Genomic DNA, 23,339 nt, shown 5'->3' on the forward strand with positions numbered 1-23,339 from the left:
AAACATATCTCATTTCCTCCCATTTGTACTCTTCTGCTTCCCTGTCAAGGGCAGGAGCAGGGACAAGGTTTGGAGGAGAAGAAACTGGGCTCAATTGATAGGGGCAGTCTGGGGCTAGAGGACCAGGCTGATTCCTCATCCCTTTACTTGGGTATTGACAATCTCTGGCTGCTGACTCAAAAACAAAAACAAAAACAAAACATGCAGAATAGTTCTTCAGTGCTCACTTCCTCTTCACTACTCATTTGCCATTCATGTTGCAAGCTGGCCCAGGAATCTGAAGTTCTTCAACCCATGAAAACCTAGTCATTTACACTACAGACCTAAACTTCTCAATTCCAGAGCCCTGCCTGTATGAGGCAGAGTTTATCTGACTATAGCAATCTACATTAAGCACAAATGAGGTTTCATCCTCTGTGGGAATTTTCATCTTAAACTGGGAGCTGATGAGCCTGGTGCATAGAAAGAGCATTGGGTTCTAGAACCTTAGCTCTAGGTGAAGCTCTGCCACTTACTAGCTGTGTTTGTACCATTTTAAAATAGAAAATGCCTCATTGTGGTATTGCTGCAAGAGTTAAATAATATAACTGAAAGCTTTGCTGTTCTGTCATTTTGCTATTTGTTTTGTATCTGCTTTATAGCTACTTCCTTACTTCCTGCATAATTGTCATCTTTTGTGCTTTTGCAATGAAGCATTTAAATACCTTTGTCATTTCCTTTTGTGTATATTCTGTAGCTGTTTTCTGATACCTATTAGTAATGTCAGATGAATCTCAACCTTCCATCAGTAGGAAACCTGAGAAATTGTATATGGATGGGGAGAGGGAAGCTGGTTTCTATTGTAAATTTTCTATCTATCTATCTTCTTCCCTTCCTTCAAAATCATTTTCCTGTAGCCTAACCTCTATGGAAGTAACATATTTGGAAAACAAAACTAGTAAAGCTATTTTTAACGTAAGTGGCAGGGGAATGCTAAAAGCTCCATGGTGCTTATGCAGCACCAGGAACTGTGCTATGACATGACAGACGCTATCCCATGACAGGCACAAAGGTACATTACTTCAGTGGCATAATTTTTCTTCCAGCGATCCCATATATGTATGCAGTTTCCATCAGTATGTTTATATGATTGGCTAAACACAGAACCCTGATACAGACTGTGAGAAGAGTAATTAGCAAACAGACCAAAATTTAAATGCTGGCTGAGTCTCAAGCCATTGAGTAAAATGCAACCCTTGAGAATATCATCTCAAAACTTCTTTTACTTTAGTCCACTAGTCACCCTGATTAAGAGATTTGTACTTATTTAAAAAACTGATCTTCAGGGGAGATACTGGTCATTTTGTTTTGCCAGCCCAGCATCCCATCTTCTTTCTTCTGGAGGAAACCCAGTTCAGGTGGTTTGGGTAGGGCTGCCTTGGCCCCTCTCTATCCAGAGACTTAGGAGTGGACATATGACCCAGGCCTGGACAACTAGAATTCCCCACCTCCCTGGGCCCAGATACTTGCTCAGAGACTCACATATGACCCACTTCCCTGGGCCCAGAGATCCAATCTGAACCAGTGTCCTCCTCATGTTGCTTCTGCTGTATCCGTGGGCAAAGACAGACATTTTTTCTTTCCATTTGAGGTCTCTGGCAGACATCTTGCCAGCTATGTGGACTGATCCTGGGAGGAACAAAGCCTGATGGCATCACTTGATTCACTGGATGCAGCGGTGTCAGATGAGATCTACTCTGAAATTTCTTAGTTTATGAACTCATCTTTGGCTGAAGCTATTTTGAATCGCAACTTTCACTTGCATTCAAGAGAGCAAAGCATAAGGAAATTATAGACACCATTAATGAATCTGATTTAGCTAATATTCAAGGTTATCCTTATTATTTAAATGTGTACAACAAGGAAACTTGTCTGACTCATCCAGTCAATGAATATCCTCATGGAGATTCATGGAAAATAGATCATAATGCCATTGTCACCAAGTGGTGCTGGCACCTTCCCCCATACCTTAAAAGTCACACGCACAAAACTGACAAGATTATTTTACTAGAATTTAATGGAGAGGAGATAATATTCAAGTTTCACCAAGAAAATCTCCACAATGAACTCTAGCCAAATAAAACCCAAGTTCCTGTTTCAGTCTCAACTGGCTGGGGGACTGAAGCAATGCACTCCTCTCTTGGCAGGCATGTGTCCAGCTGTCAGTGATGGGGCCACCTTTTCATAACCCTTAACTTTCTGCATCATGTCTCAGGAATCCCAGGCCTGAATTCTGAAAAACTTCTTCCTCTTATATGGTTTTCCTCATCCAGCTGAGAATGCTGCTGGTTACTGCCAAACTGTTCACCAACCATACGCTCTGGTCCATACAGCTTTCTTCTTAAACTCTGGTAGAGCTCTCAAGGACAACAGGGTGGCTGAGGGGACAAAAAATAGGTGTTGCTGCATTTCAAAACGTCATTTTGATCAAAAAGGTGTCAGAACAGAATTGGGCTTTTCCTCACTTGGCTAATCTTCACAACTAAGGAGTCCCATCAAGCTTTTGGCAGAATTTTAATGGCAGAAAACCATTTATAAATGTTGGGGGAAAGTTTTTCTTTAGGTTCCCCTGCTAGAATTTAATGGGAAATTTTGAAGAATTAAAATCTGACTTCTGGGATGCTGGTGATGGATTTTTTTTTTTCCCCCCTTAATGAGGGTGCTGATTACATGGCTGTATTCCCTTTGTAAAAATCTACTTACAACCTATGCTCTTTTCTAGGTGAATATGATACTTCCATTAAATGTGTACTTAAAGCTAAAAAACAATAACAGGACCCTATAGTAAAGTTAGGTTCATGTACTCACTGGAGCAAGTATGACTGTACTAAACTATAGCTGAACATGCATTCACAAGTCCCTTAGGGATCAATTTAAAATAGGAAGTTCTGTGTACTTCCTTTAAATAACTTTTTATGTATCTTATTTTAGAATATTAATACAAATGTAATGAGATTGTATTTGAAATATTATGTGAAGGAATTAGTTGTAACTCTTGTAAGCCAGAGTTACAAGATTATTGTATGTGAATCTAGCAAGCCTACTATGTAATCGAGGGAATATGAGCTTCCTTGACCCAAACGACTGCTTTCCTGATCCATGTGAATTGTTATCTTTGTGACCTAAAAGAGTATATGTTTGGAGCAACCAACGTTATTATGGCCATTAAAAATGTGTACAAACTCCCCAAACAAACAGAGTAAGTCCTAGCAGCAAGTCTCGAGGGATGGATAAAGTAAAAGCATGTTGAACAATAGCCCTGATTTTAATGAGGTTCTGTGGTTTATCAGAATCATGTGGAAGCACTGTTCCATCACACCCATGCCTCCCACCACTTTGAGGAGACAGATTAGAACCAATGCATTCTTACTTGTTTGGCAACCAACAAACTCTACCATAGTAGTAGGGAAAACATGGATCATACTCTTGACTCCAGGCTGACCAGATAAATTATCACAAAACAGGCTAACAGGCAACTTTCTGAAGGTGAAAGTTTCAGTGTAGTATCTCACAGCATGTCGGAGACATCAGGTGAGTGGCAGCCGCTGGCAGGCTCCCGACCCCCCAGGTCACCCAACATGGAGGACAAGAACAAGCTGTTGTAGGCCACAGGGCCAATGCCCCAATGACTTCTCAGATCTGTGTAAAATTATCTATATAAGTTTTACGGAAAGATCTGCCAAGTTTGTGGATCATATAATCATAGTTAACAAAGTCAGTAGAGAAGTATAAAACACACAGAAGTCATCTCAATGCCTTAAAGTATGGGAAGTGTCTAGTTTCCCTGGCAAAATACTATGCAGCTCATTAAAAGCACTAATTATAAAGCCAGTGTATGAACAGATTTAAGTGTTTGAAAAACAATGTTAAAAAAGGCAGTATTTGAACTATGTGTATTTTCAATTGTATAGGATTATCGATATGTAACATAACACACAAGAGGGCAAAAACTTCCTATGGAAAATATAAAAATTGTCATTGGGCAAGGGGACTCTGCATGTCTCCTTGCTGCTTTTTAGTTTTCTGAATTTTCATTAAAATTTTACAATAAGACATTTTAAAACCATTCAAATAAATGACAAATTTAAAGGGACTGTCATGCTTTTTAAGTCTACTTTCTGATTCAAAATGCCACATTGATAACAGTTCCAGATTAGCCCTTACAGAAACCAATATAGATTGAGCATCCCTAATCTAAAAATCCAAAATCCTCCAAAATCTGAAACTTTTTGAGACCCAATATGACACCACAAGCAGAAAACTGCACACAAAAGAACTTCACAAAGTACCTTGATTCATGTACACAATTACTAAAAATATTACACAAAATTACCTTCTGGCTATGTAGGTAAGATATGTATGAAACGGAGACATCTCCTTATGTATATTCAAATATACGCAAATCCAAAAACGTCCAAAATCCAAAACACCTCTGGTCCCAAGCATTTCAGGTAAGAGATACTCAACCTGCCTCCCCTACATTGCCATTCTGCTCCACAGAAAACAATAGTTTTTCCCCTATGTTGAGCATAAAACATGGAAGTAATACCTTTCAAAAGATCCCTGGACTTTGCTGAGAGGGCTTCTTCAGGGCTTTCCATGATGCTGAATATCCAGTCAATAAACTAGGGTAAAAATGAACAGTGTCAATGAAGAGAATCCTACCATCAACAAGAGAACAGTTGGTCCCTTGGGCACATACATACATACATACATACACACACACACGCACACACGGTGATACTCCTGTCTCAGCCTCCAGAGTAGCTGGGATTACAGTTCTTAGACAATACCTTCCCCAGCTGGAGAAGATGAGACAGGGAGCAAGCATAAGATATGGTCAGATTGGACACAGCTCCTATTTAAATGACCTGGCAAAGTCAAACCTACTTCTCCGTTGAATACCCTGACAGCTGAAACAGGTTTTAAGAGGGAGGTAGATATGGGCCCAGAGGGCCTCCTGTGTGCCAGGAACATTATCTCCCATCACTCCGAGGGGCCCACTCTCAATGTATAGCCAAGTTAAGATGCGAACCCAAGTACCCCTGGCTTCAGAGTCCTATGCTCTTTCTTTGCATCATGCTGCCTCCCACCTGGTCCTGTGTGCAGCTTGGTCTAGCTACCTAGGCTGGGCAGCAAATAGAAAAATGCCAGATATAGGAAGCTGTTTCTGAAATGAAATATGTTGTGCCCAGGTGGTTATGAAACAAAGTTGAAATGTAAGAGAAAAGGTATAAAATAATTGACTAGGTAGAGCCAAGCATGTTAACCATGAATAAATCCTGTAAATGAGGTAGGAACTTACAGTATTTATGAGTTTGCCTGATCTCTCAGGATGCAGTCACAATTGTTTTTGAATTAGATACAGGGTAATTCCATCAATGACTGAACGCTGCCAATCTTGGTTCATTAAAAGACATATACACTGGTGACAGGTAATAGGCATTTCAGCTTCACATATAGAAGCCGGGTTGAAGAAAAATAGGGAGAAAAAGAAAATATTCCTAATTTCCTGCTTTAATCAAAAATTTTTTTCCTTGTTGATTTTTTCTGTTTTGTGCTATAATATCTTACTGGTAAGTAAACAAATCAAGCAATACAAATATATTAATCAATGCAAGAGGTCTACAGTGTCATCCAAAGGGAACATGATATCCCAGTTCAGAAATAAAGTGAGAGAAGACCACAATTTTTTTTTTTTTTTTTTTTTTTTGAGACAGAGTCTCACTCTGTGACCCAGGCTGGACTGCAGTGGTGCAGTCTTGGCTCACTGCAACCTCCACCTCCCGGGTTCAAGCCATTTTCCTGCCTCAGCCTCCAGAGTAGCTGGGATTACAGGTGCATGCCACCACATCCATCTAATTTTTGTATTTTTAGTAGAGATGGGTTTTCACCATGTTGGCAGGCTGGTCTTGAACTCCTGACCTCAGGTGATCTGCCTCGGCCTCCCAAAGTGCTGGTATTCTAGATGTGAGCCACTGCGCCTGGCCCAAATTTGATTTTAAATGGGACATAAAACACAAAATGCGGGGCAGCAATACTAATGCTTATTGGATTTAAGAAGAGTAAAAGGCATTTTAGTTGAGACACTTGGTGGAGTTTGCATAGCTAAACTGTGGGTCTACAGTTCAGAAATGTTTTTAAAGATGAACAGATTTCAAGAATAAGCAACAAATACTTTTAAGCTTTTAACTTCATAAAAATCCAGTTTTGCTTAAATGAGATTCAAAAAAGAATCTTCCAACCAACTACATTAAGGACAGGTCAGAACAATGTAATGAGAAGTAGCCAAGTTAAGATGTGAACATTTTCACATGCTTTGCAGAACAGCTAGTACAGCTGGGGAACCTCAATATTAAAAACCAAAAAATGTTTTCTTCTGGATCATATGCTTTAACAATTCAAAGTAACATGTTAACTTACACAGCCCCCAACATGATGCAGTGTCATCTTCCCCTTCACCCAAGTCCTTCTCCTGCCCCACCCCCACTCCAGAAGAGGAACTAGACTGAGCAGCAAACTAAACAATTTGGGTTTTCCTGAGATCAAGGGTGATAATATTAGACCTTTACAAACCTCTGTTTGGCATCTAGCATAGGCTGGATGCCTGGAGCACGTCTGTGCAATGGAATAAACTATGGGGAACCTTAATGATGCTACAAGAAGATCAATGCTCCTGACCCACATTTCCTGGCAGAAAACTTCCAGACCTACCCAGACATTGTTGATCAACTCCCTCCCTGGCTTATCACTGCTGCATCTTACTTATTACACCCTTTTCAGTCCTGAATTTGCCTTCCTGTCCGTCCTCACCTTGAGATTCTGAGCTCTGAAACATACTCATCCTTTCCCCCTCCAGGATCAAGAAAACATATGCCTTCAATGAATGAATCAAAGTATGGCTTTTCCCTCCACCCCATCCCCAATTGTAATCAAGTTGCTGCCTTGTTATTGTTTTTAATTAGCAGTTGCCCTGAGCCTGGGCTAGCCTCAATCTCTGAGATTCTGCAACTGGCTGAGATTTGGGGCAGAATAGGAAAGTCTACAGTGTGATTCAACATGCACTTCACTCCCACCTCCATACTACAGTAGAAACTGCTGAAGAGACAATGGTTGCCTGCCCTACTAAGCAGGTGGCTGCCAGCCTCACCTTCTGGGTCTGTTCCTTCCATGGCTCTTTCTGCAGCATCAGAGGCATGCTACTGGGAAGGAGAGTGAGAACCTCCTGCAGAGTGACCCTGTGCATTGGACTCCTGCCAAGGAAGCTTGGTGCTGGCCCAGCCAGCCCATTCTCCTGATGCCATGGCAACCAACTGGCACTGATACCGAGGAGGAGAGGGGCAGCGTGGTCGGCCCAGGCAACCACTGCAGTTGCAAATATCAGCAACAAGAAGTCCAAAGCCTACGATGAAAATAGAAATGACGTTAGGTCATATGTTTCAACAGGTCAAAGTAACACATGTTCACATACACAGTCCCCATTGTGAGGCAATGTCTTCTTCCCCTTCACCCAACCCATCCCTCCTGCCCTACCCCCATCCGGAAGAGGAACTGAACAATAAACTCTGTTTCCATGCTTAATGAAGAAACAATTTTGGGCATTAGAAGATTTTTGAGGTCCCTTTATGTGAAGGCAGAAGGCTCAACAGTTTGATTATTATTGTTCTAACATTTCAGGAGAAACACAGTTTATTCAGTTCCTAATCATATCAAGATCTAAATATTCCTCTGTTTTGATGTTTTCAAAGAGCTTACAAAATGAAGGAATATTTACGGTTATGTGGACAAAACTAATTTTTAAAAATATGTATAGTCTGATTCCATTTTTGAGCATGTCTTTCTTCATTTTTTAAAAAAGTGTTTTTAGACACGGGGTCTCACTATGTTGCCCAGAGTGGTCTTGAACTCCTGAGCACAAGAAATCCTCCTGCTTCAGCCTCCCAAGTAGCTGGGACTATAGACATGAGCCATTATGCCCAGCTTCTTCAGACATTTTAAAAACCTGTCCAGGATCTATCCATTTAGATTTCAGATTAATCTAGACAATTACAGAAATGGTGGTAACATGAGCCACCTCTGAGTAGCTGGATTATTATGATTTAACTTACACTTCTTTCTGCTTATCTGTTTTTCTCAGTGTTTTAATATTTTTGTAAGAAAACAAGTTAATAAAAACTTAGGAAATCAGAAGGAGGAGGACAGATCATGCAAGTTCAAAAAAACTTAAAAAGCTACTTCCTAAACTCTTAAAATTTCTAAACTCACAAATTAAAATTTCAAAATGACATACAACTCTTCAGAAAAACTGGGCAGAATATCAAAAAACATCCCAGGTTATGCAAATTTGACTCACATAGTAAACAGGATACTCATGAAGCATGCCACAGACAAAAATTCTACTATTACAAAATGCACAGCTGCCAGCTAAGTCAACACAATGAAGGAAAGCAGGAAAGAGCTGTCTTCATTTTATTTATTTTTTATTTTTAAACTCACCCAAATCTAATATTAGTGGTTCTTACTTTTTCTGAGTCATAGGTAATTTTGCAGGTGTGATAAAAACTCCCCTTCAATATATATGCACACATGCACATAAGTATCAGCACACATATGGATTATTTGCATACACTTCAGAAACCTCTTCAAATCAGGAATTTTTAGCCATATGCTAGGCCAGTGTGGAGGCCAGAGCCTTATATTCCCATATCCTTTATGGGATTAGTCCTAGCTACATAGGAGCTAGGGTTCTCTCTCTCCCGAGTGTCCTTTGTATTCTGCCTGTCAAGAAACATATTTTGTTGAAAATATTTATCCAAGGGCAGCGCTGGGTGTCTCCAAGAGCTTGGTAAGATTCCCCATTTTTTTGGTGGCATTAGAGAATCATTAAGTGTGTCAAAAATGAAAGAAGAAAGGACAAGCTGCAAGCAGAAACATGTTCCTCTTTTGGGAGCGTATATATTAGGTTGGTGCAAAAGTAATTGCAGTTTTTTGCTGTAATGGCAAAAACCGCAATTACTTTTGCACCAACCTAAGTTTTATATTTTAAGGAAGCTATAAATTACTCCTCTAGATTGTACCTCATCAAGAGCCATATTCTGAACGGATGTTGACTGGTAAGCAATGTTTCTAATATAACCCATCAGTTCCAAGAGCCACTCCATTCTCTTCAAAACGCCTGAAATGAAAAGGGTATTTTCTTACTAGACCATGGTTTTCCTTTGAAATGTAAAACAGATCAGTAACAACTATCATAACTAAAGCAGAACACCTGGTTAGGATTCCATTAACCAGTTTCATGTTCCCTTGCAATACCCGAGACTTGTGACTGCCTGAGAGAGAGTCTTTTGACATTATTCAACAGATAACAGTATTTTGGTCTTTAATTTTCAAAAGCCAATTTATTCTTTAAATCTCCCTGACCACTAGTGATAAAATGCATTTGTTGGAGTTTCCCTCTCAACATTAAACACACCAGGAGAAATCTGGCATGCCAACTAACAAGTCATGCTGAATTGCTGACAGTTGTTTTTATAGTTCTCCTTTGCTTAAGGGTTCCCAATTTACGCCAAGTCACAGAGGAAACCTAACCCAAAGACACATAAAATAAAAAACAGCCATACTTCCATTATCACAAATACTGATTTTTTCCCTTTTAATTTTTTTAAAAAGAGGATTCCTAGCAAAGTAAAGACTACTTAAGATGAGTTTCAAAACTTAGGAAGACAAAAATGGGAACTACATTTGAGGGCTGGCTGGTTCTGGTTAGAACCAAAGGCAACACCAAACTTATTTCAGTTTATTGAATGTAACTTCATGCTTCATTTGAAACCCTACTAGATTTCTTCCTGATAAATACATTTTTGGTTTAGAGTAAAAAATCCAGTGGGCAGGCACTAATACAGATAATAAGAACTGTTTCAAACTGCCACAGAGGACTATGAATTAAAATTTCTTTCTCTTTTTTTCTTGAGATGGAGTTTTGTTATGTTGCCCAGGCTGGAGTGCAGTGGCGGGATCTTGGCTCACTCCAACCTCTGCCTCCAGGGTTAAAGCAATTCTCCTGCCTCAGCCTCCCCAGTAGCTGAGCTACACACAGACGCCACCTCACCTGGCTAATTTTTGTGGTTTTAGTAGAGACAGGGTTTCACCATGTTGGCCAGGTTGGTCTTGAACTCCTGACCTCAGGTGATCTGCCTGCCTTAGCCTCCCAAAATGCTGGTATTACAGGTGATACAGACTTGCAGAGTGTTACAACCATGTTTGTCAGTTTTCTCTCAAAATCATAACAATACAAGAGATGGATAGGGAAAACCAGGCACATAAACTAAGCAATTTACCTAGAGTCACATAAGCTTCCCAGCTACATCTACCCTTCATGAGCCTGGTGCCATTCAGAACTTGAATGCAGCCTCCAAATATTGTAAGCAATAAACAATGAACTGGGTAGAGCAATGTGGGAGCTCTCTTGGTCAGTAATTATTAAAGTATAACATCTAAAATGGTCTAAAAATTGTACCATGTGATTCATTAGCAGAGCTTCAAAGCTTGAGAATGTAGTTAGGCTGGCAGAATTTGATTATTCTCACTCCAGAAAAGGTCTCCTGTAAAATAACTAATTTGTTTGTTTGTCTGTTTCTGTTTTCTCATGTTTGTTAAGTGACTACCCAAAAGCCATTTTCATGAAATCATCAGGCAGAATCAATTGACACCTTGTGTGTTTGGAAAACTGAAGTTAGGCAGAAGCAGCTAAACTGTTTGTATGTTTGAGGGTCTACAAAGCCAAATACAATACAAACACCATCAAAAGAATCTATCCTTATTTCCAAAAAGTGGATTTCATGAGCTGTAACTGCTCATTTCCATCCAAGTTACTCCTCATTTGGCATCAGAAGGCCTAACCTGTGTCAACCAGCACTAAACTAATTTTTAAGTTGAGAACACAAATACTACTTAAAAGCAACAGCAGGCAGAGCTATTCCTGTTTCTGATGTTCACCCAGGGTGTCCTCACCCGTGCTGGCCTGGCTCACAATCCGTGCCTGGTATAAGCTCTGCAGAATCATCCAGGCCAGCACCTCTTTCTCATGGTGCTGCACAGCAACATTCAGCATATCAGTCAGGTTCAACAAGGGGAATCGTCCTTGAGAGGCTAAATACAGTTTGACAAAGGCAGCCTTTTCTATGTTGCTCTACAAAGAAAAAAAATGTTCAGTTAACTGAAGTAGCTACAGAATTTCAGGGCAAAGGCAAAACAGAAATGGTGAGTTGGATGTTACTATTCTGTTCATTTCCCGAAGCACATGACCCATCTGCCTGTGTGCTAAATTAACATAAACTTACAAAAGAGGGTTGTAATGCCATCTCCTGCTCCTTCATTAAAACCGTAAATCTGTTCAGGGGTTAGTTGGTGATGATATTTAGAAAATATACACAAATAATAATAATAAAATAACTAACAAATATAGTACTTACTATGTGCCAGGCATCACTCCAAGCACTTAACATGTGTTAATTCAGTGGTTTTCAAAGTATGGTACACAGAGCTTCTGTGGAACCCCAAGGTGCATAAGAGGTTCTGTGAGGTCAAAACTATTTTTATGTTAGCACCAAAGTGTACTAGAATTCATTATATATTGCACTGACATTTGTGTTTTTTTAAAAGCCAATTTCACTTAAAATATCCCCGTAAAAGATAAAAATTATTAGTTCCATTAAACATTGGCCCTTGAGTAAATATTTTTAAAAATATTCTGTGGGACAAACTGAGAAACACTAAAAAGAGACTTGTATTGCATACCCAAGTATGATGGTGGTCTCAAGCCAAGGAAGAATACTTATAAGATTAGGCTGTGAAATAGCCACTCTTTTCATGGAACACCATTTACTTGAAAGAACAACTGATGGAAAAACTATGTGGTTATTCAACCTGGGTATTTGAAGGATTATTCTCTGGAAATTGAAGGAAGTGAATCAGTCACTTCAAGAAAAATACTTCATAGTATCTGCTCCCAAATGATAAAATCTGAGTTTTCAAGAGAAAATTAGATTTTTGGAAAATTTGTTTCTGCTTCTATGAGCCTGACAGTTTCCAAATATGTAAAAAGCTTTTCTGATTAGATAGATAGGTAGTGATAGTAACAATATGATTATTTTATATTGTATAATAAAATGTATTAACATTTGGAAGATCTTCAAAACTCAGTGATTCAATATTTTCCAAATGACCAATTTATGGTATCACAAAACCATGCATGGGTAAAAGACCAAAAGTGCAAAACAGACCAGTGGAATTTAATGTGACAAAGTATATGAGGTTCACTGATACGGTGTCAGATTCTACAATGCAACTGACCTTTAAGGATCTACAAGTTGCTGGCCAGGCGTGGTGGCTCATGCCTGCAATCCTAGCACTTTGGGAGGCTGAGGCGGGAGGATCACTTGAGGTCAGGAGTTCGAGACCAGCATGGCCAACATGGTGAAACCCCGTCTCTACTAAAAATATAAAATTAGCCAAGCATGGTGGTGGACACATGTAATCTCAGCTACTCTGGTAGCTGAGGCAGGAGAATCACTTAAGCCCAGAAGGCAGAGGTTGCAGTGAGATAAGATTGTGCCACTGCATTCCAGCCTTCAAGTGAGACTCAATCTACAAAAAAAAAAAAAAAAAAAAAAAAAAATTAAATGCAACCATTGTGGAAGACAGGGTGGTGATTCCTCAGGGATCTAGAAAGAGAAATACCATTTGACCCAGCAATCCCATTACTGGGTATATACCCAAAGGATTATAAATCATTCGGTTATAAAGACACATGCACACATATGTTCATTGCAGCGCTGCTTCCAATAGCAAAGACTTGGAAGCAACCCAAATGCCCATCAACCATAGACTGGATAAAGAAAATGTGGCACATATGCACCATGGAATACTATGCAGTCATAAAAAGGTTGAGTTCATGTTCTTTGCAGGTACATGGATGAAACTGGAAACCATTATTCTCAGCAAACTGACACAAGAACAGAAAACCAAACACCCCATGTTCTCACTCATAGGCAGGTGTTGAACAATGAGAACACATGGACACAGGGAGGGGAACATCACACACTGGGGTCTGTTTGGGGATGGGGAGCTAGGGGAGCAATAGCAGGGGGTGGGGAGGTTGGGAAGGGATAACAGGAGAAATACCTAATGTAGGTGACTGGGGGACAGAGGCAGCAAATCACCCTGGCTATGTATACCTATATAACAATCCTGCAAGATCTGCACATGTACCCTACAACTTAAAGTATAATAAAAAATAATAAAAAGGAACTAAAAGTTGTTTTTTGGTGAAATGTAAAAGAAGGATATCCATAATTGTGTGAAAAGACTATTAGCATATTTTCCCTTTTCCTCCTGCATATCTGTTAGAGACTGGAATTTCTTCACATACTTCACTAAAATAACCTCACAACAGATGGAATAAAGAAGCTGCCACGAGAATCCAGTTGTCTTATATCAAGCCAGACATTAAGGAGATTTGCAAAAATGTAAAACAATGCCACTTTTCTCACTAAATTTTTATGCTTAACTTTTTTATTAATCATGATAATATATAATGGGTTTCTTATTATTGCTTTTCAGTAAACATTTTAAAGTTTTCCTAGTTGTAATTTCTAATAAGGTAAGTATCAACAGATATGACCCTTATAATTAGAAGCTCTTTGGAATCCTCAATAATGTTTAAGAAGCTAAAGTGTTCCTGAGACTAAAACATTTGAGAACTACTGTACTTATTTACTAATTCTCACACCAACTCTCTGCAGTAGATCACTATTATCATCCCACCTTTACAGATGAGGAAACTGAGGCACAGTGGTTAAGCAACTTGCTTAAGGTCACATAGCTAGAGGTGGCAAAGTAAGAAAAGAAACTGAGGGAGTCTATGTTCTCTACCACTATCTTATTCTTACCTCTATTCTTTTCAGAAACAAATATAAAACTCTGACCTTGCTGAAGTGGACTCTTTTGGGGACATCAGAACACCACTTAGTATGTTCCAGTGACAATGTTCTGAATGGAATTTTAGGTAGAAATTCAAGCAAGTAACAGCAACCTTCAGTTCTAGGTACTAAGAAGTAAATGACATACTTTATTTCCAGTTACATTACATGAAAGCAATAGGATATAATTTGTTACGCATATGTAATAATTACGATAAAAAATAATTACTGAGTCCTTATCTTGAGCCAGGCACTATTCCAAGTACTCAGCATGGACTAACTCACTGAACTCTCAAAACAGCTCTAAGTCGTAGGTGTTATTCTCTCCCTTTTATAGATGAGGGAACTGAGGCAGCGAGCTTATGAAAACAAGATCGCACTGCTAGTAAACTGCACAGATGGATTTCAAACTGGAGCAGTGAGGCTCCAGAGTCCATCCTCTTAACTATTTCCTTATGTTGTTTCTCCTTGCTTAAAACAAGCTAACCTCCAAAATGTTTACATTCCAAATATTCTTTAACAGTGGTTTTCAAACCTTAGGATAGACCAGAATCACTTGGAGATAGACTCCTGGGCTCCACCTCCAGAGCTTCTGATTCAGCCGTCTAGATGGGGACTCCAGAACTCATATTTCTAATCAGTTCCCAGGTGATGCTGATGCTACTCATGCCAAGACCACATTCTGAGAACCACTGCAATATGATGCAGAAATTCAAAGATCTGATTGAATAGGCAAACCTGCCATGAAGTAAAATAAATGACATGAAGTCCACCAGCTATGAGGGAGCTCACAGTTCTCTAAACCATTGGTATTAGTTGGTATGCGAAGTTGCTATTCAAATACAAGTGTGCTATTTGGGATGTACTTGTACTAAGAAATGATTCATTATTGATCTGCAACTCAAATTTAACAAAATGTCTTGTATTTTATTTGCTAAATCTAGCAACTTTACTGATATGCTACTTTTTGCTTATTTGTAATTTGACTTGGGCATGGGTGTAGGAGATAAATTATCCTGTGTCAGGGTTAATAGTGCTTGCCTTTCAATCAACCACCTTCTTTATTCCAAAGGATGGGATCAGGTGAAAGACAAAGTGGGAGAAATTGAGTTAAAAAGTTATTCATCCATACAACATTTACTAAGCACCAATCATATTAGGAGGCTGAACAAGACGCTCAACAGCGAAAATGAAATATGGTTTCCTGAAATTAACCAATAACAAAAATGAAGCAAAACTTGTTTCAGCCAAAAGGGCACTGAAACTAATTCTTCAATTGTAATTCCTGCCTCAATAATGAAAAAAGCTATAGATAGATATGTTATTACCTTAGTAACCTGGGCGACCCGATTGGCGTCATCATCTGTCATTTCTGAGAGGCATTTTGCTATGCCAATATACAGCTCTAGATCCTTTCTCTGATAAAGAAAAATCCCAAACATGTCAACAGTGTAAAATAACAGGTCTAAATGTTCTGACAAATAGTTAGATTTTCTTATCCCCATGAACGGCAGCCGATGAGATTTTAATTTTAACCAAACCACAACATTTGGCCAATTTTTACCATTTTGAAGACATCTTTCCTAATACTCTGTATAATTTTTTTAGCTATATTTTTTTCTCCTTATCAAAATTGCTTCATCCCAAATACATTTTTAACCTCTTTGTAAAACTACAATTCAGAGGTCTTTTGTGGGAGGGGAAGGGCTGATGCTAAATCATTTTATATAAAAAGTATATGAGAAAACATGCGCAAGGATTCTCCAGGTGTAAAGTGTAAGAACTTTTGAGCTTTCTTGTCCTCTAGAGGAGGCATTTAGTAAAAAGGCCTAATAGCAAATTTCCTGGTGCAGCACTGGTTAAACTGCTTCTAAGCTTGCTCAAAACTTTGGTTCTAAATATTCAACCTCAATTTAGATCTTGGAAACAAACACACTCCTAGTAACAAATGTGGTTATTTCTTGCTAGCCTTCCCACCCACATTCTTAAAACATACACCTCCCAGTTTGCCAAAAAGCCTTTAAAAGATCCCAAACATAAATTGTCAGTAATGTAAATATTTTTGTTCCTCACCCGAATCTTATTTGGCAGGAGATCAAAAATTTTCCCAGTAGCTTCACAGAGCAGACTCCAGAGGTGGTGGGCAGGGCTGGGCAGTTTCATGGCCTGGCTCAGACCCTGTAAGGCACTTGGGCACAGCTCAGGATTTCCAAGTGGGGAAGCTGCTTTAAAAACTGCCAGCATTAAATTTTCAACAAAACCCAGGATCTGTTCTTCAGAGACGTGTTTTAACCAGAGTGGTGCAGATATCAGGAGATACCTCTTGATATTCAGCTGGAAGTAAAACAGAAGAGGTTTAATGTAAATAGGCAAGTCTGGGTTTGCAGTGTTCAAAACCTGTAGGTCATCACTGTGTTTGAGGGTAGACTGACAAGGTAAAAGGTTCAGGTAACTCCCTTCCCCCTTCATTTTCCCAGAGCTTCATGGTACAATGGGCCACCAATGCATGTACTTTTGGCTGCTGCAGTTACTTCTGATCCAGGGTGAATCATGTGTTTATAAGGAATCTGGCAATCCATCTGTGAACTGCTCAGCTTAAACCTTGAATCTTTTCAGTGATGGGAATAAAATGCTCCTTCTGAAAGTACATGACGGTTACTTTTCAGTTTTAAAAGGTCACATTCTCCGGCAAGAAAAGTTGATGAAAGGCTCATTTGCTGAAAATCAACTAAACAGAGCATCTGATATTATTAATTTCTTCTTCTGAGAAAAAAATAAGGAAGTAATAAGGAGAAGTGACATGCTGGGACCATTTATGACCAAAGTAAAACCACCAGCTGAGCATATAGAACTGGCCAGGCACCTTAGAGTTCACGAGACCCAAGCAAGGGCACGTTAGTAATAGCTCTGTTATGTGACAGAGTTTAACCGAGTGGGTTTCAAAAACTCTTAGGAACATAAGCATGCTACTAGAGGGGCAACAAGACTAAAACAAGTGATCTAAAAATAAAATCTGGCAAAATAAGTGATCTAAAAAAAATAAAATCTAGCAAAAACATTTTTTGTGTGTGGTTTTTTTCCCCCAAGATAGCACACAAAAGTAGGGGAGGGACAGAGGAATAATTTTTTCTGCACATTTCTAAAAAGATCGTTGTAGTTGCATGAGTTTTCTCAAGACCTCATTTTAAAGAATATACCATCTCAGATCATTTTATTTTTAAGAAAATGAATTCACAAACTTAATTTGTTAATTAACCAAGACAACAATAAAGATAAATAACCAAAGACAAATGCACAGAGTAGTGCAGAGGTAAAAGACAAATGAAAGGATAAGTAAAATTTAGAAAAATTTCAGAGGTCAACCGAACAGGCTGGAAATAGGTCTGATTCAAAAGGAAGGCCTTAACAGAATATGGCTTCAAAGTCAGATAGCTACAGCTCTCTCATTTATTAGCTAGGCAAACTTTGCTTGACCTCCATTTGCCTCAGTTTGTAAGTCTGTTAAAATGGAAATAATAAAACATATCTCTCAGACATGAAACAAGACATACATAGAAAAAAATTCCTATTACATAATTCCATTCTAAAGAATTTCTAAAATTTATGTGCAATTTAAATTTACATAAAGGTTATTTTAGAAAGGCAGTATGACAGAAAGCAGATCAGTGGTGTCTTGGGTCTGAAGCTGGGAATGGGGATTGACTACAAACAAGCACCATGGACTTGTCAGGTGATGGGAATGTTCTTGGTGATGACTGAAAAACCTATAAGGTACTAAAATTCACCACATTTTACACTTAAGACAGCCATATTTTAGGGTACATAAATTATAACTCAACAAAGCTATTTTAAAAATTGTCCTGACAGGCTGTAGGGAAATTAAGTCTGCCTTCTGTAAGTACTCACTGAGCGCTTGCAGTTACCAGGAGCACAGCCAGGGCTCAGTAAGTGGCAGGCAGCTGGGAGCCACTTGGAGCAGACAGTTGGAGTGAAGTTAATACCTGACAGAAAGGATGCAGACCTTGATAACATCCACCTTCAATTAAAGACAATGAGGAGGAGTAGGAAAGGTTTAAAAAGACAAAATACAGGCCAGGAGTGATGGTACATGCCTGTAATCTCAGCATTTTGGGAGGCCAAGGCAGGCAAATCACTTGAGGTCAGGAGTTCGAGACCAGCCTTGCCAACTTGGTGAAACCCTGTCTCTACTAAAAATACAAAAATTAGACAGGCATGGTGGCACACACCTGTAGTCCCAGCTACTTGGGAAACAGGCACAAAAATCACTTGAACCCAGGAGGCGGAGGTTGCAGTGAGCTGAGATCATACCACTGCATTCCAGCCTGGGCTACGGAGAAAGATTTTGTCTCAAAAACAACAAAAACAAAAACAGTGCAGAATAGGGACAAAGGCCAAGAGACTGTGGAAATGATAAGAGGGCTTTGCACTATTCTCAAACAAAGCCTCCTAGGACAGAATAGGCCACATTATGGAGACACTTAAAAGGTGACAGCATTTAACTTCTATCAACTGGTAAACCTCTAAAGAATCATGGAATACGTTTTTCTGTTCTAGCTTGAACACACTCAAAATTATGCATCTTTACTAACTTTACATCATTAAACTCTCTTGCCCTATTCTTCCTATCTGCCCTTGGCCTAGACATGAAAGGTGCTAGTCCCCTCTATCACAAACACCAGACCGGGTCATTTCTTTCTCAACGCTTTGCTCAAGCTAAACAGCCTAGCAGAGATCTTTCAATCTCTCCACCTACAGCCCCTGGTCCCCCTGATGTGATACTTAAAACAAATCAAGGCTCACCTTAATTGCTGTCTTCTCTGGGAAAGGGGAAGGATAATATATGGATGAGTCCAGTACATATGGATTTCCTTTCTCTTAATATGTACTGAAATAATTACATATACCATATAATCAAATAAACATAACTTGAAATAATTCCACAACTTTCTAGCTATATGATGTTGAGAAAGGAACTTTAATACCACAATCATCTTTTTCCACTTTTTGTAATAAATGGTAGCTAACGCATGAATGGTAATGGCTATGGCAGGTTGTAAACTATATAATTTTCCAGTGTGCAGGCCAGCTACTATCAAGCCCTTAATTTTTGTAAGATCTCATCAGCCTCCTCTAGACTTTGAGAACACAAACGCAAATGAACATTAATCTCCTCCAAAACAACGATATCCTCCTGTAGGCCAACTGCCTTAGTTACTACATACACTCAGACTGTGGATCAGTGGTGGTGTCACCCACAAGCCCAAAAGTGCAGCTGCATTCTGGGATGACTGTGCCTGGGTCACCATAATTTCAAGGCACAACTGCTGGATCTCTTCACCTGAAAGGCAAGAAACGAGAAGAATGTGAATATACAGTTACTCCTCTGAGTTGTTTTCAGGCTTTGATATCTCAAATCAAAGCATCTGCTATGTGACTTCTGCAGGTAACAGAACTTCAGTAAACCAGAATAGATATTACAAGAGACTTGTTAGTTATGAGGCCAAATTACGCATCCAATGGCATCACAGTCCCAAATCTTATAACTAGCAAAGGCCTTGAACTAGGTAGGGGAATATCTTTTATGATATCCAGAGGAACCTACACACTCACACACTAACTAAAATGTGAGACAATTCTAGCTAATAATCTCTTGATCTCTGTTTTTCCCATCTCTCCATCTCATATGCAGAGCATAAAGAAATATATCAAGGTGTAGAATGGCTTAAAGATATATCCACATTCTCTAGTGATCAAGTCTTTCTAATAGTCTGATTTCAATCCGCACCTTATTTTCTTTCCTTTTTCTAAGGACTTAACTGAAACACAAACATTTTAATATAGCACACAAAAGTAGGGGAGGGACAGCGGAACACATTTTCAGTGAAATCTCTGGAAACGTAGTATGATGACATCGTATCTTATACAGAGATTAGGTTTATATGAAAGCATTTAAGTGAAGAATTGTGTATAGTCAAACTTACCTTTATCTTTAAAACTGCACATAAATTACAGTATAAAAGTTGTTTTGTACATAATATGTAAGTGTGCACTTTACTAAGTAATAGACCACTCATGGCAGGCACACACACAAACACACACTATTTTACAACACTGTTTACATTGCTCTTTTCCCCACTTCTTATTTTTACTTTGAGAGTTAGGGTTGGGAACAAGTACATTAAATTATATTTGTGTAACTCTATTCTGTATAAAAGAGGTTACTATGGATAAACTGGAGACATTGAGGTGTGCATTCCCTTTGCCTCTCACCACAAAATAACTGTGGTAAGCAGAATAATGGTCCCCAATAATGTCCACATCCTGACCCCTGGAACCTGCGAATATACTACCTAATATGGAAAAGAAACTTTGCAGATACGATTAAGGTTAAGGATCTTGAGATGGAGAGGTTATCCTGGATTATTTAAGTGAGCCCATTAATCACGAGTCCTTAAAGGTGAAAAACCTTTCCTGGCTACAGAGAACCAGAAAGATAATAGTGTGAGGCAACCTTCACCCTCCATTGCTTGCTTTGAAGATGAAGAAAGGGGGCCACAAGTCAAAGAACATGGGCAGCTTCTAGAGGCTAGAAAAGGAAATGAATTCTCCCCTAGGACCTATAGAAAGAAATTCTGCTCTGCTGATATCATGATTTTAGTCTGGTGAGAAACGTGTTGGACTTCTGGCCTATAGACTTGTAAAGATAATACATTTGTGTTGTTTCAAGCCACTGTGGTAATTTGTTATAGCAGAAATAGAAAATTATACAGCATTCCATATGGTACTTCTCGAAATCTAGGGCTCTGGAAGTGCAGTTTGATAACCACAAAGCCAAGCTTAATGGAACCTGTACCATATTCTTAGCAGTATGCCACCTCAGTCAAGCATTGTTTTTGGCAGGTGTATCTGGTCTGTGTCTTTAGACCTCTTCTTCCTCACCTTAAGAAGCTCAACGACCCAGTGAAAGTAACATAGCCATCCCATCCAACTTGACAAACCTTCAGATCTGAAAAGTCTATCCAGTCACTACACATTGTGACACAGAATCTGTTTTTCCATTCAAGTCAAACCCTAAAATCAAAGTCTGAAGACCTAACAACACATGATATTTACCGAAATTCAGCCTCATAAGTGGAGAGAGAAGTGCAGCCCAGTTCACAGGAGGATATTGGTAGCTTTCTCCAACAGTTGCTATGGGTTTCATCACTACTTTAAGAAGGGAAGGAGGCACAGATTCAGGACCTGTAACAGAAAGGGAAAAGTAATAGTAAAACACCTGCATAGCATCATGGAAGGGGAAACGCCAATTCCTTCCTTCTTCTAGTGGCAAAGGATCCGATATCACATCTTCAATTGTGATCAACCCTTCAATTCTGTGCTCTTAATTTCAACTCCATTTACCAGAAAACCTTGCTCCCTCTGTTCTCTTTTAAAAAAATTTTATAAATTTTATTTGATACATAACTATATATATTTATGGAGTATAGAGTGATATCTCCATACATATGTGCAATGAACAAATCAGGGTAAATAGCATATCCATCATCTCCAATATTTATCATTTCTTTATACTGAAACATTCAAAATCCTCTTTTCTAGCTGTTTGGAAATAACAATTATTGTTAACTATAGTCACCCTACAATGCTTTAGGAGACCAGAACTTATTCCCCACATAAAAAAATGAGAACTTATTCCTCATTTTGTTTGCTTTAACCAATCTCTCTTTATTGCCCCATCCTCCTCCTCTTCCTAACCTCTAGTAACCTCTATTCTATACTCTCTACCTTTATAGAAGATCAACTTTCTTTGGCATCACACATGAGATCAACTTTTTTAGCTCTCACATATGTAATATTTAACTTTCTGTGGCTGGCTTGTTTCACTTAACTTGAGTTCTCCAAGTGGCCATAAATGACATGATTCCATTCTTTTACTTGTGTATGGTCTTTCCCTTTTCTCTGGATAAAAAAATTTCCACACTGCTGATTAGCTGTACTCTGCACATTCTTGTCTTTTTATCTAGTTTTCAAAATTAAGTAACTTCTGTTATATTATTACCTCACTGCTCACTCACTCCTTAATCTACTTCCAGCAGAGAGGACACTGCTGGAAGAACTGCTCACTCAGGTACATTCCCTTCTAAGGACTACAGATTACCTAGTCTCTGTGGTCCTAGGCTGCATTATGTACTATGGGAGTCTCTATTTTTTTCTGCTTCCCAGCCAGTGCCATGATAATTGCTCTAGAAGGGAGCACCTAAGGGCTGTGTAACAGCTAGTCCATCAGTTAGCCAGATGCCTATGACATAGTACCATTACTTCAGTATCATATTCCTTTTTTTATGGAGTGTGTATACAGTAATAAGAAATTGAAAAACAGACAGTGGAGCATTTGTGAGTGGAAACATAGGGTGCAGTCAGAAATGGAATAGCCATCAAGGGCCGTGTAAAAGTGAAGCTACGAGGAGGTCAGAAACAGTATAGCACATTAAAATGTAGAAGACCAAGGAGAAGCAAAAGCAGCACGATCAACATCGGCAGCAGAAAGGAAATCATCATCACCAGAAAGAGAAGCAAAATCAACAAAAGGAAAAGCAGAAGAAGCAGGATCAGCAAATAAAGCACCTGGATCCGACGATGATGAAAAAGGAGGAATCAGAAGTGGAAGTAGAGTCAGCAAAAGGAAGAACACCTTCAGAAAAGAGAAGCATGGGAAGAAGGAGAAGCAGAGGCAAAGTCATCAGAAAAAGTAGCAAAATCAGTGGATGCTGAAAGATGGAAGAAGCAGATGTGGAGCCAGAGTTAGCAAAAGTGAAAACAGCAGCAGAGAAGAGAAGCATTGGAAAAAGGAGAAGCAGAGGCCAAATCAGCAGGTGCTAAAAGGGGGAAGCAAAAGTCAGAAGAAAAAGAAGCTGCAGAAAGGAGAATCGGGAAAAAGGAGAAGCAGAGGCCACATCAACAGATGCTGAAAGAAGGGGGAAGCAGGGCAGAGTTAGCAAAAGTGAAAACCAAAGGTGAAATGAGAAGCACAGGAAAAAGGAGAAGCAGAGATCAAATCAGCAGATGCGAAAGGGGGAAGCAAGAGTTAGCAGAAGAAAAAATAGCTGCAGAAATAAGAAACACAGGAGAAAGGAGAAGTAGAGGCCCTATTAGCAGATGCTGAAAGAAGAGGGAAGCAGAACAGGGCAAAGTCAGCAGAAGGTAAAATAGCTGCAGAAAGGAGAAGCATGGGAAAAAGGAGAAGCAGTGGCAAAATCAGCAGATGCTGAAAGATGGGGAAAGCAGAAGTGGGGTCAGAAT

The 23,339-nt window shown here is 39.2% G+C and overlaps 2 protein-coding genes and 1 long non-coding RNA gene across 10 annotated transcripts in view; 2 read left to right on the forward strand and 1 right to left on the reverse strand.

Annotated features, from left to right (window-relative positions):
- The window catches only part of HACD4 (3-hydroxyacyl-CoA dehydratase 4), a 45,303-nt gene extending 38,113 nt beyond the window's left edge, over positions 1 to 7,190 (forward strand). The window contains exon 8 of the transcript XR_004275726.1: positions 6,899 to 7,190. The gene's annotated coding sequence lies outside the window, so the exon portion shown is untranslated. The remainder of the gene's footprint in view (positions 1 to 6,898) is intronic.
- Positions 2,025 to 23,339, reverse strand: part of FOCAD (focadhesin) — a 289,039-nt gene continuing 267,724 nt past the window's right edge. For 7 of the 8 annotated variants that reach the window (XM_032300075.1, XM_032300076.1, XM_032300073.1 and 4 more), the window contains 9 exons: positions 21,153 to 21,281; positions 19,262 to 19,377; positions 16,092 to 16,352; positions 15,347 to 15,436; positions 11,050 to 11,227; positions 9,117 to 9,214; positions 7,190 to 7,441; positions 4,589 to 4,664; positions 2,027 to 2,417 (listed from right to left, as the gene is read on the reverse strand). In XM_032300075.1, coding sequence (XP_032155966.1) covers positions 2,344 to 2,417; positions 4,589 to 4,664; positions 7,190 to 7,441; positions 9,117 to 9,214; positions 11,050 to 11,227; positions 15,347 to 15,436; positions 16,092 to 16,352; positions 19,262 to 19,377; positions 21,153 to 21,281 — 1,274 coding nt within the window. In that variant the 3' untranslated portion in view covers positions 2,027 to 2,343. Of the gene's footprint in view, positions 2,418 to 4,588; positions 4,665 to 7,189; positions 7,442 to 9,116; positions 9,215 to 11,049; positions 11,228 to 15,346; positions 15,437 to 16,091; positions 16,353 to 19,261; positions 19,378 to 21,152; positions 21,282 to 23,339 lie in introns of all 8 variants that reach the window. The other variant, XM_032300072.1, reaches the window with a different exon arrangement.
- Positions 22,827 to 23,270, forward strand: LOC116566095. Its single transcript, XR_004275727.1, has 2 exons — positions 22,827 to 22,912; positions 23,196 to 23,270. It is a non-coding gene; the product is annotated as an uncharacterized LOC116566095 (long non-coding RNA).

This window comes from Sapajus apella, unplaced genomic scaffold (assembly GCF_009761245.1).
Source record: "Sapajus apella isolate SASKATOON/1434 unplaced genomic scaffold, GSC_monkey_1.0 scaffold42, whole genome shotgun sequence".
Taxonomy (NCBI): domain Eukaryota; kingdom Metazoa; phylum Chordata; class Mammalia; order Primates; family Cebidae; genus Sapajus; species Sapajus apella.